At 37.4% G+C, this 11,799-nt stretch overlaps 1 protein-coding gene and 1 long non-coding RNA gene across 4 annotated transcripts in view; one reads left to right on the forward strand and one right to left on the reverse strand.

The window, feature by feature from the left end:
* Nucleotides 1–8,412, forward strand: part of mocs1 (molybdenum cofactor synthesis 1) — a 32,014-nt gene extending 23,602 nt beyond the window's left edge. The window contains exons 7-11 of one of the 2 annotated variants that reach the window (NM_001105660.2): nt 928–1,040; nt 2,384–2,494; nt 3,531–3,651; nt 5,132–5,194; nt 6,448–7,576. In NM_001105660.2, the coding sequence (NP_001099130.2) occupies nt 928–1,040; nt 2,384–2,494; nt 3,531–3,651; nt 5,132–5,187 (401 nt within the window). In that variant the 3' untranslated portion in view covers nt 5,188–5,194; nt 6,448–7,576. Of the gene's footprint in view, nt 1–927; nt 1,041–2,383; nt 2,495–3,530; nt 3,652–5,131; nt 5,195–6,447 lie in introns of both variants that reach the window. The other variant, XM_087289591.1, reaches the window with a different exon arrangement.
* On the reverse strand, nt 8,402–11,465 carry LOC147833159 (uncharacterized). 2 transcript variants are annotated; one of them, XR_015513725.1, is made up of 2 exons: nt 10,504–11,465; nt 8,402–9,717 (listed from the first exon to the last, which is right to left on the reverse strand). It is a non-coding gene; the product is annotated as an uncharacterized LOC147833159 (long non-coding RNA). The 2 variants fall into 2 exon arrangements; XR_015513726.1 differs by having other exon boundaries at nt 9,265–9,724; nt 10,504–11,464.
* Nucleotides 11,466–11,799: the final 334 nt, after the last annotated feature.

Raw genomic sequence — 11,799 nt, forward strand, 5'->3', positions numbered from 1 at the left:
TGAAGGTGACATATCCAAATATCTTTCTGTCTTCCTTTGAGGAACATTGTTTTTAAACATTTCAATATTTTTTCACGTATTTGTTTGCAAACTGGCGACCCTATGCTGTCTTTGCTCCTGAAGGACTTTCTTGGATCCTATAATTACAATCACCTGCTGACATCACCTGTTTCAAAGCACATTATTATTTAACCAATTTACCTGATTACTAGCCCTAAACTTCTCCTTTCCCAACTTTTGGAATATGTTGCAGGTCTAAATGACAAGAGATGACGTATGTTTACAAATGAAATGAAGTTGACCTGAAATATTAAATATTTTGTGTGCATATGGTCTGCAGTAAATACAAGTCAAAGTAAATTTGGAATTCACTACTTCCTATTTTTATTTGCGTTTTTCATACTGTCAACTTTTTCTGATTTAGGGTTGTAGATCCTACCCTACCTGGGATACTAACAGTTTTTTTCCACTATCGGGCCAAACGATTCAGTTTGCTTAACAAGTCCATTCTGTGCTGATCCAGTCCAGGCAGTTTCATTTTTCACTGTGGAGCTTATAATAGAACTGTTTAGAATGTAATACAAATTTGATATATGTAGATACAATATGGCGGTTCATTCCACTGTGTGCTTAATAAAGGGACTAAGCCGACAAGAAAATGAATGAATAGAAACAATATGATATAAATTAAGCTGTAATTGTTTATAAGTGCAGTTGATTTCATCTAAGGCTGTGTCATTTGTAGGGCTGCTGCTTGTTTTTTTTCTTTCTTTTGTACAGTATGATCAAGTTGTTCTTCTCATAATTGCCAGCACAAAACAAGCCATTTTGATCTGAAAATCCTTTATAAAAAAAAAAAAAAAGATTTCTACTTAAAAGAATGTAAAACAGTTGAATGTTGCTTAATTAACAGTTACTTTTTTGTAGGTAACAGATGGAACTTTAAGATGATGGTGAGCTATCAAGAGATGCTAGATTGTATAAAGCAAAAATGGCCCAATCTGCAGCCTCTGCCCGGAGAGGAAACAGACACAGCCAAGGTCAGCCCAACTCCAGACTGCTAAATAAATCATTGGCCATGAATTGTTCTTGGTGTTCTTAAGTCTCATTAGAGTAGTTAAAAATATTTTGGTTTTAACCCAGGGCTGGGGGTTAAACTTATGCCCGCGTTTCCTGTGTCACTGTACTTTATTGGTGTTGGAGTCATCTTCATAAAGGGCTGTAACATCCTAGGCTACATACACACAAGTTTCTGGAGTGACAACCACATTTCAACACATGTAACCAAAATGTAATGATTTACAATGTTCTATCAGTGTTGCTTTATCGGTTATTATAACTACTGTATCCATGTGCTTGATGTTAAGTTTTGCTTAAAAAGAATTCAAGTTTATGGTTATTTTTAGCCAGATATTTTTTGTTATTTTCTGTATAAATTATTTATATAAAAAACAATAGTAATTTATAATAAATACTATAGTATTTTGAACCATATTTTAGCACAAGTGCCATATTTTATTTACAACTCTTTGTTGATTAAAGCTACATCATATTGTAGTATAAACTAGAGAACTAACATACTGTAGGGTTCTTTAGTTTTTATCATAAAAATGGTGTACTGTAGTATAATATACCCTATAGTTGTAAAAAACTACAGTATTTACACATTTGTATATATTACTGTAGTTGTTGTGTTACCCTAGCAACTATAGAATTACCACAACAGACTAAATTAAGTACTTTACTATTACTACTACTATGGTTCAAAAACACTATATTATAGTAGTAATCAAAAACACTATAGCAGGGGGTGCTCAACCTGTGATCTGTGTGGGTCCTAACTCCCCAGTATTTGGATAGGGACTTTCGGATGAGACGTTAAATCAAGGTCCTGACTCTCTGTGGTCCTTAAAAATCCCAGGATGTCTTTTGAAAAAGACATCCGGAAAAAGTCAGGGTTTAACCACAGCATCCTGGCCAAATTTGCCCCCTAACCATCCCCATATCATAATTGGCTTCATCCCCTTTACACCAGTCAGCTAGTGTGTTTTGTGCAGCTTGTTGCGTCATCCAGGTGGATGCTGCACACTGGTGGTGGATGAGGAGATTCCCCTCAAAAATGTGTGTTCTCTGTGCAGTTGCTTATTATTTTGTACAAACAGAAGAGAAGAGAGATGTCAATAGCAAATAATTGTTCAGTTCAGTTACATACACACTGTGTGGAAATGAGCCAGATGTTAATGCAGTTGTGGAGTGTGACTCTTATAAATCTTTGAATTATGCGAATACAGGATTAAGCACATGTGATTTGAAAACTGAACATATGGGAAGTAATTACATAAGGCATCAGCAGTGTGTTTATTTGTGTGTACTGTGCTCATAGGCATTTCAAATACCAGGATTTCAGGGCCAGATGGGTTTCATTACCTCAATGTCAGACCATTTCTGTGGTTCCTGTAACAGACTGCGCATTACGGCTGATGGCAACCTCAAGGTAATGTTCCTTTGCTTTTGAAAGAGTTAGTTCATCCAAAAATCTCATCCTATAGTTGTTCCAAACACCTGAGACCTTCATTCGTTTTCAAAACACACATGAAGATACTTTAGGTAAAATTTGAGAGTTCCCTCATCCTCCATAAACCCGATGGTCACTCTGTCTGAGCCCCAGCATTCTTCTGTGGAGAGAGTAGAACCTAACAGAAGGACAACCATCTGTGCAGCAATCCACCAATCAGGCCTGTATGGTAGGGTGGTCAGATGGAAGCCAGTCCCCGTCTGGAATTTGCCAAAAGGCATCTGAAGGACTCTCAGACCATAAGAAACCAAATTCCCTGGTCAGATGAGACTAAAATTGAACTCTTTGGAGTGAATGATTGGTGTCACGTTTTGAGAAAACCCGACACTGCTCATCACCAGGCTAATACCATCCCTACAGTGAAGCATGGTGATGGCAGCGTTATGCTGTGGGGATGTTTTTCAGCAGCAGGAACTAAAAGACTAGTCAAGGTTCCTGAATCATTCAGAGTCCAGAAAAATACTAAGAAACATCCCCTAAACAAACCATATGAATATTGTGAAGCTACAAGGATACTTTTGTGCACACATAAAGCAAAAATAAAATCTGTATTCAACTGTTTCTTTATTTCAGTGTCAGTATATTGTGCACGTTCACAAGCATTAGTGATGAATACCCCTGTTTGAAACAAAGCACAGGTGCATCCAAGGTTAAACAGTACATCAAAGACATAACCAAATGCGATTGAGTTCCTATTGTACAACAGCTCATGGCCGGTTTTGAGGATGTTTTTAGGTATTTTCTGAACAAGTCAGGAATTTTGCTGTCTATGGAGGATGAGGGAGCTCTTCGATTTCACCTAAAATATCATCATTTGTGGTCTGAAGGTGAACATCACAAATATCTCTGGAACAACATGAGGATACATGACATAATTGTAATTTTGCCCTTAAATTAGACGGCCACTAATGCTAGTGTGTGTTTTACATATGTGTCTGTGTTGGCCCACTGTTAGGTTTGTTTATTTGGGAATGCAGAGGTGTCTTTGAGAGATTTTCTGCGTTCTGGAGCAACTGAAAAAGAACTACTGCATATCATAGGGGCAGCGGTTGGGAGGAAGAAGAAACAGCATGCAGGTAGACGTACACCCCTCACTGCGTTTCTTGATTAGAGTTTTTGTCTTGTTTCTAGTCCATAAATCAAAAATTTCTTAAATCAACAAGCCTTTTCCAGACAAGTAAAAAATATTGTTGTTTTCAGAAATAGTCACAATTAAGTGGGTTTGTCCTTAAAACTAGCAAAATTACCTGCAGATTAGTTTGTTTGTGGTTTCATATAAGATTATTTTACTTAACCCATAAGTATCAGTAGGTGGCACTGTGGCTCAATGGTTACCACTGTGGCCTCATAGCAGAAAGGTCACTGGTTTTTGAGTCCCGGCTGGGCCAGTTGGCATTTCCGTGTGGAGTTTGCTTGTTCTCATGTTGGCATGGGTTTCCTCCGGGTGCTGCGGTTTCCCCCACAGTCCAAAGACATGCAGTATAAGTGAATTGAATAAACGAAATTGGCTGTCGTGTATGTAAATGAATGAGAGTGTATGGGTCTTTCCCAGTACTGGATTGTGATTGTAAGGGCGTCCACTGCGTAAAACATATGCCATAATAGTTTGTGGTTCGTTTTGCAGTGGCGTCCCCTAATAAAGAAGGTAGTAAGCTAAAGAAAAATGAATGAATGAATGAATTATCAGTGATAATAATCGCTGATAATAAGACAGTTTCAGATATCAATTGTTGATGATTTGTCATACCAACTGCAGTGCTACCCACACATAGACTTTACTTGGGCAGGCTGCCCAGGTATATTAACAGCCACCCAAGTATATTTGGTGGTGACACATGAATGATACTATTATTATCATCCTTTTACATCCTTTTTTTTGTATCCGCCCAAGAAAGCCAAATATTTTCGATTGATTAACCACTGGAAAATCTTCTCTCGCTCTGCAAAATGACATCTATGCTAGCTGCAAAATATTAGTACACCATTAGAAATAGTTAATCAAATAACTTGCCCTATTTAATAAATCATAACTTTTTATTTTTATAATTATTATATATATTTTTAAATATTGTCTGTTTTCTTTTTTTGTTATTTATTTCTCATTTGCTGTATATTTTATTAATTTAACAAAGTTAATATATTACATACTTTATCTAAAACACTTTGTCAATGCCGCATACAAAATGTCATGAAGCAACTGTCAGTGGTTGCGCATGGCTCCTTAATAGCATAAAAGTGAGAGAAACAGTGGATTTCTTTTAATTTAACAGCTTTTTAAAATAACTTTAACCCATTGAAAAGAAAAGTGAATAACAGTGTCATAATAAATAAAATCATAGTTAAAAATCACATTATTTTTGTTTGTCGAATATAGTTGACCATTTATGTGCTCTGGGTAAAAGGTGTGTTTCAATCCGGCTAGTACATCATGTATATTTCAAAACTGTGGGAAGCACTGAACTGCCTGGCAAATGATTACTATTAAACTACTGAAGAACACTCAATTGAGTATTTACTATATTTGTAGTGAATGTAATCATCTCTTCTTTTCTTCAGGGATGCTGAATATATCCAAGATGAAAAACCGGCCGATGATTCTCATTGGTGGGTGATGTGGCTGTACGTAATACATTTCCCACCTCACACAAACTACAGGACCACTTCTGTCCTTTTCTGCATTAAAGTTTTTATAGCTTTGAGGATATACAAGTGAAAGTTTAGAATTAGCTGCTTTTAGCTTTGCTCTGAAGCACAAACACTAAAACAATTGTTTTAAAATTTAGGCTTTAAATAGGGTTGATCATTTACATCATGCAACTTTTTTTGTTCCTTATGCCAAACAAGAGTGCATCATGAGTTTAGGTGTATTTACATGGCACATTACTAACCACAAATTGTATTTATGGAAGGAAATTTACAGTATGGCCCAACCCTAAATTCTACCCCTTAGCCGTTCCCTTTACCCTTACCCCTTGTTTTGCGTGTTCATGTGAAGAAGTAGGGGTATCCCAATTCTCTTTAGCTTGAAGCCATAGGGCTAAGGAGAAGGACTAGATAACCCTTGAAATGGAGATGGTTCATGACCACACTCGAAACAAAGGGGTAAGAATATTTCCCCATAATACACCATCTACAACATGGCTGCACACGGAAGTCAGCAGATGCACAAATTAGTCTTTTTTTTTTGTATTATTATGAATTTTTACAACAAACAAGCACATGTTTTAATACATTCATAATTGCATGTGTTTACCATCATTGTTTAAATTACAATTCGCTATCTATAATCTCTAATAATAACTCATGTATAGCAGTCCCACCACATTCTGACACTCAATGATACTCGAATCCCCAGTCAGAAAAGTCTAGTGGGTGGTAAGGGGCTTTTTACTGTGTCTTCTATAATGTTTATGTAGTTTTCGTGTGTTTACATAGATAAATATGGCCACTGTGTAAATGTACAGTACAGTTTACGATCTTATTGCCACATTATATCATTATGATAAAATATAGTTGCCTTCGGGGATTTCCTCAAGATAAATACCAAAAAATAACACAACTGAAATAACTACAGCAGTCGTGCACATCTCATATGAAGAGATCGCGATGACAAATGATGACCTGTGGCGGTGTTGTAGTGGTCTCCCATTTCTTAAGGGTAAATTTTGAAGCCCTTCCCCGTCATACTCTGTTTCAAGGGCCAAGGGGAAGGGGTACAAAAATAGAATTGGGATTGGGCTTATGTCTTCATGGAACGTGATCTTAATATAAATGAAAACATAAAACATTGGTTTTGAGCTATTCACACAAATAAACCAATGCAACATAAGGCTGGTTTTGAAATATATTGTTATGTGTATCCTTGTCTACAGGTAGAGACTGCACTTGGCTGCTGCCGATGTCTCCATTTAGAGACAATCAGAGACAGACTCTTCCTCTAATCCACCGCATGGATTTGGCAGCCATTTCTACAACCCAGTCATTAGGAAAATGCAATCATCGCCCATTTCATGTTATTGGCTATCAGGATTACAAAAGCACTTTTGTTACTGATGCACTATATTCGTTTTATTCCTTGACACGCTTTACCAATCGGAAACAAAATCGCAAAGCCTTAGAAGCACTTTGCAATGATAGAATTTCAAAATCTTATCGAGTGACTGTTAGTGCTTCAAAACAAAACAAATCCAGAATGTTACTACAGCACATTTTGCAAAAACACTCTCGTCCACCAGTGCCACAATCAAAAATATTTGCTCTCATCCCATTTCTTAGCACATCTCGCGCACTACTTAAAGATTCAGCCCTGCAGTTTGCACGGCACTGCCACCACAAAACCCCTGAATGTGGGTTCCATTTGAAAATCCGACATAAAGACTTAAAATCCAGCCTTGATGGAACCTCCAATCAGTTGACTCACACTGATGCGCAGGGTAAAGCCTCCATGGTTAATGTTGGGGCTAAGGCAGTAACTCGTCGCACAGCTACAGCTTGTGGCAAGGTTATCCTAGGTCCAAAAGCCTTTAATCTGGTTTGTGCCAACCAGGTAGCCAAGGGTGATGCCTTAGCGGTAGCACAGCTAGCGGGCATCATGGGTGCCAAGCAGACCTCCAATCTCATTCCTCTCTGCCACCCACTTCCTCTTGACCATGCCTCGGTTACCATTGAGCTGCTAGAAGAGGAACATGCTGCTGTCATCAAGGCGACCTGCCAAACCACAGGCCGCACAGGAGTGGAGATGGAAGCGCTAACTGCCGTTTCAATAGCCTCGCTTACCCTCTATGACATGTGCAAGTCAGTCAGCCATGACATTATCATCACTGATGTAAAGTTACTCAGCAAGACGGGTGGACAACGAGGTGATTATCATCTCTGACTGCACAAACAACACTCTCATCTGTTTGAGAGCTAGAATGTAACCACTACGTTTAACTCTTCAGTAACACTTTATTGAAGGGGTGTTCATAAGACTGTCATGACACCTTGTGGCCTTCATGACATGTTATGAATATAAATACAATTTTAAGCATGCTTATGACAACTGTAGCTCATTTATGCCATTTGAAATGCAAAGGTGACATTGTTGTGTATTTGTTAGGGCAACTTGACAAACAAATACATCACTACATGTGTTTTTCTTTGTCATGACAACTTGACATTACCAAGACAACATAACTTTATAATGTAATATCATACTTTAACTTTATAATGTATATCATAAAATATGTCATAAGCATGAATGTCATGATGCCATTAGAATTGTCATGAATATTTTTCTTATCACTTTTTCAGAATTTGTCATTAAAATTTAAAAAGTCGCAAATTTTATTTCTGCATCATTAACGTTTATTGACATTTTTATGACTAATTCAGTTTGTGCCACTGTTGTTAAACAAAAGAAAAATATTAATGATGTTGTTATACAATAACATGATAATAATGGTATTATGACAATTATGCTTGAGAGATTTATGACACTTTGGGCCCTATCATACATCCGACGCAATAAGGTGCAAGGAGTGTTTGCTGCGATGTGTTGCTATTTTCAGACCAGCGCAACCCTAGTTTTCCCGTTTTGCGCCATGTTGTTTAAAAAACAAATCCATTTGCGCTGCTTCGTGGACTCATAGGTGGGCCAGTTTAGAAAAAGGTGTGTTAAGGCGTATTGTTGGCGCGTTGCTATTTTGAGGAACTAAAACAGTCTGAAAACTAGTCTGAAGTCCAGTGCAGAGCATGTTAGTTCTGCGCCTTCAACGCGTTCACATTGCCTAAAGGGCACCTATGGCGAAAAATCTATTTTTCAAGCTGTTTGGACAGACATGTGTGTAGGTATAGTGTATAAACCATCATATTGGGGTGATATAAACACACCCAACCCTTTTTTTTTTTTCGATTTAACAACATAAAAATTGACCAATTGGATCGGTTTTGAGATCGACCACAGCTTGACGTAGAAGTGTGATCCCCTCGCCCACCAATATTGATTGACAGGTGCGCATTACCACATCCTCAGTTTGTTTTTCACGTCCGCCATTTTCAGCATGTCTGAGTCAAAGCGATGTCACCAAAAGAACACCATTGCTTTATTTTTGGATGTAGGTGAGGTGAGGCTGTAAAGTGTGAGCGTGTTGTCTCACGTGTGCGTCCCTTCATTGGAAATAATGCACTTGCCTTAGTTATAGCCTCAGCTAAAGTTCAGTGATCCGTGCAGAAAGACAGTGTTGAGAAGCCTTTACGATTAATTAACAATGACGAATTAAAGTGCTGTTAAAAGTGAAACCAGTTAATCGTTGCATCCCTTTACGGATGAACCATGCATCATTACGTAGTGCTGTAAAACTATGCAAAGACACAAATATGCATGGTTTCCGCTACATTCATTCTTGCGCCATGTGCACCATGCCAAAATTGATCCCACCATGGCTACATTACAGCTTTTCATTAAAAACATTCAGTCGTGTTTTTGTTTTTTTACTTAGCGGATTATAATCACACTAAAACGTATTAAAAGTTAAGTGAATTATAACAGCACAAACTTTTCTGTAACCGTAGTAGTGCTGTGCGTCATTTGTTTTACCCTTTAAGGTTACGTGCTGACTGACTGACTAGGTGACTGACAGGTGCGTGATGCGTGAGGCCAGCAAACACGAAGTATAGCCTTTTCACTTTACTTCAAGGCCGCATTAATACTGCTCGGTAGGTCTATTGGAGACGTTAATAAATATTCCTAGCAAATCTAATAAACATACTCCTTACATAAACGCACTAAATCGCACATCAGCAGCGTTTATTTGAGAGCGCACAAGAAGATCTTTGCTGGAGCAGCATATATTTAAGGGGGCTTGTAATTCTGCACACACAACATTTGTCAATGAAATAACGCCACAGGTAGTTGGTAGATCTGTTTAAAAAAGGCCTGCTTCCACAGCTGGAAAAAATCCTAGAGGAAATGCTGAAATGATTTTGTAACTACCACTCTGGCACATTAGGAATATTGATTCCTCTACAGTAGTCTCTGCTTAGTCTGTATCCGAGATAGGGTCGTACATGAATGCTGGTCCTCTCACTCATGTTGCTTCTCTCTATCTGCCTGTCTGTTGCCATAAACAAAGTGGGGGAGCTCCTGGCAAAAAAAAAAAAAACTATCAACTATCAACTAAATTCATGACAAGTTGCTTTTGTGTAATGTTATTATAATGGTATTATTTATTAAATTGTATATATTATATATAAATATATGCATATTTACATTTGTTTAAAAAAAAAAAAAAAAAAGCTTAGATTTGTCCACCTGTCAGGTTTTAGATTATATAGGGCATAGGATATTTGTTTTGATATGACTTTTTTTGACCACACCTCGTTAATGTTTTTTTTTTTTTTATTAGTTTGATGGAAATTAGAACTGAATTTAGAAATAGATTTGAAATAAATCTTTGCATTTAAGTAACAAAATTAAATATGTAGGCTATTGGATGTCTTCAGTGGAGTGAGTACAACACCGTTTCCTTACCCACGAAAGAGAAAAATAGAAAGAGACCGAATGGAGTTCTTTATCCTCACGCTGCAGATGGTTTGTTTAACTATTTTCTCGCAAAAAACATTCAGTTTTTCCACTTACAAAGTCCGCCATGTAAATAACAAATGCGCCATGGCTTGACACTGCTGACTCTTAAAGGGAATGACAGACGAGACTCTGACTTGTTTAATGCACATTTAGCTCAGAACACACTCATAACTCATTAAGAGAATAAGCACAACCCTGTGAGACCATGTGCCATAGTGGCAGAGTGTGTTTTTCTATCTTTAAAATAGCAAAAGTGGATTCGCACATGCCCTTAATGCTTTTGCGCCATGTACTTTAGACTATGTGGCTTGATGGTTAAAATAGAGCCCATTACATTGTTTTGGTTGTGTCAAGTTGTCAAAACAAAAACATCTCAAACAATGTCATCTTTGCATTTAAAATTACATACCTGTGCGAATGGCACTTAATAACAGTTGTCATATGGGATTAATAAAACCTCATTCATACTCATGACAATCATGTCATGTCATGATTATAATGGTTTCGACAGTCTTATGAACAGCATCTTTGTGTAAAGTGTTGCCAGTTCTTCTCTCTAGAGCAATGGTATCAAGCTCAATTCCTGTAGGACCACAGCTCTGCAAAGTTTAGCTTCAACCACCTCCAACTCAGACCTGTTTAAATGTTTCTAGTAGTCTTGAACACCTTGATTAGTAGGATCAGCTGTGTTTGATAGGGTTTGAGCAAAACTGTGCAGATCTGTCCTTCAGGAATTGAGTTAGGACCTATGCTCTAGATCAAGGATCACCAAACTTGTTTCTGGAGGTCCGGTGTCCTGCAGATTTTAGCTCCAACCCTAATCAAACACACCTGAACAAGCTAACCAAGGTCTTACAAGGTATACAACACCCAGGCAGGTGTGTTGAGGCAAGGTGGAGCTAAACCCTGCATGGCACCGAACCTTCAGGAATAAGATTGGTGACCCCTGCTCTAGAGTGACATTAGGTTTTTTTTTTTTTTTTTTGGTAACAAAATGTGCCTTCAGATGCCTCTACAGCTGATAAAGCAGTCATATTAACTATTCTGGTGACCATGACTGCTTAAAATGGGACTTGAACAGGCAAGGATATGTTTCACTTTTTTTAAAACTGGAATTATTTTAATAATGACAATGGAGCATTTTGTAATTTTCACCTATGAATTTTGATTGTCTATGAACAAATCTCTTTTTGTTGTGAAAATGTTGTGTAACCGAGATAAAACAAATGACACCCAGGTCATTAATGAATGGGTAGGGGAGAAGAAAAAAGATGCTTTGAAAAATGTCTCAATAAACTACAAATGAGATTTAACAATGTAATTCTGAATCAATGGGTCAAATCTTTTGTTTTTAATAGATTTGGTTATCTTGCAAGCTAATGCTTACTTATGACTACATAATGGTCAATGGAAAGTCATTTGGATTTTGTTCTCTGTGTTTTATTTTGTTCTTTGTTTGCTTTCTGACCCTCCGTAGACACCAAAGGTCCTGAGACAGAAAGAAAAGGAATCAAATACTTTGTCATAACATTCTATGTGACATCAGATCAGTGCTTAAACTGTAGTCATATGAAGCTCCAAGAAATAATTTACACCTCCCCAAAAAACAAGGTGATACTAACTTCCAAGCTGGCCTATAAAACTTTTTTAATTATTATTA

This window comes from Danio rerio, chromosome 17 (genome assembly GCF_052040795.2).
Source record: "Danio rerio strain M-AB ecotype USA chromosome 17, GRCz13ab, whole genome shotgun sequence".
Lineage (NCBI taxonomy): Eukaryota > Metazoa > Chordata > Actinopteri > Cypriniformes > Danionidae > Danio > Danio rerio.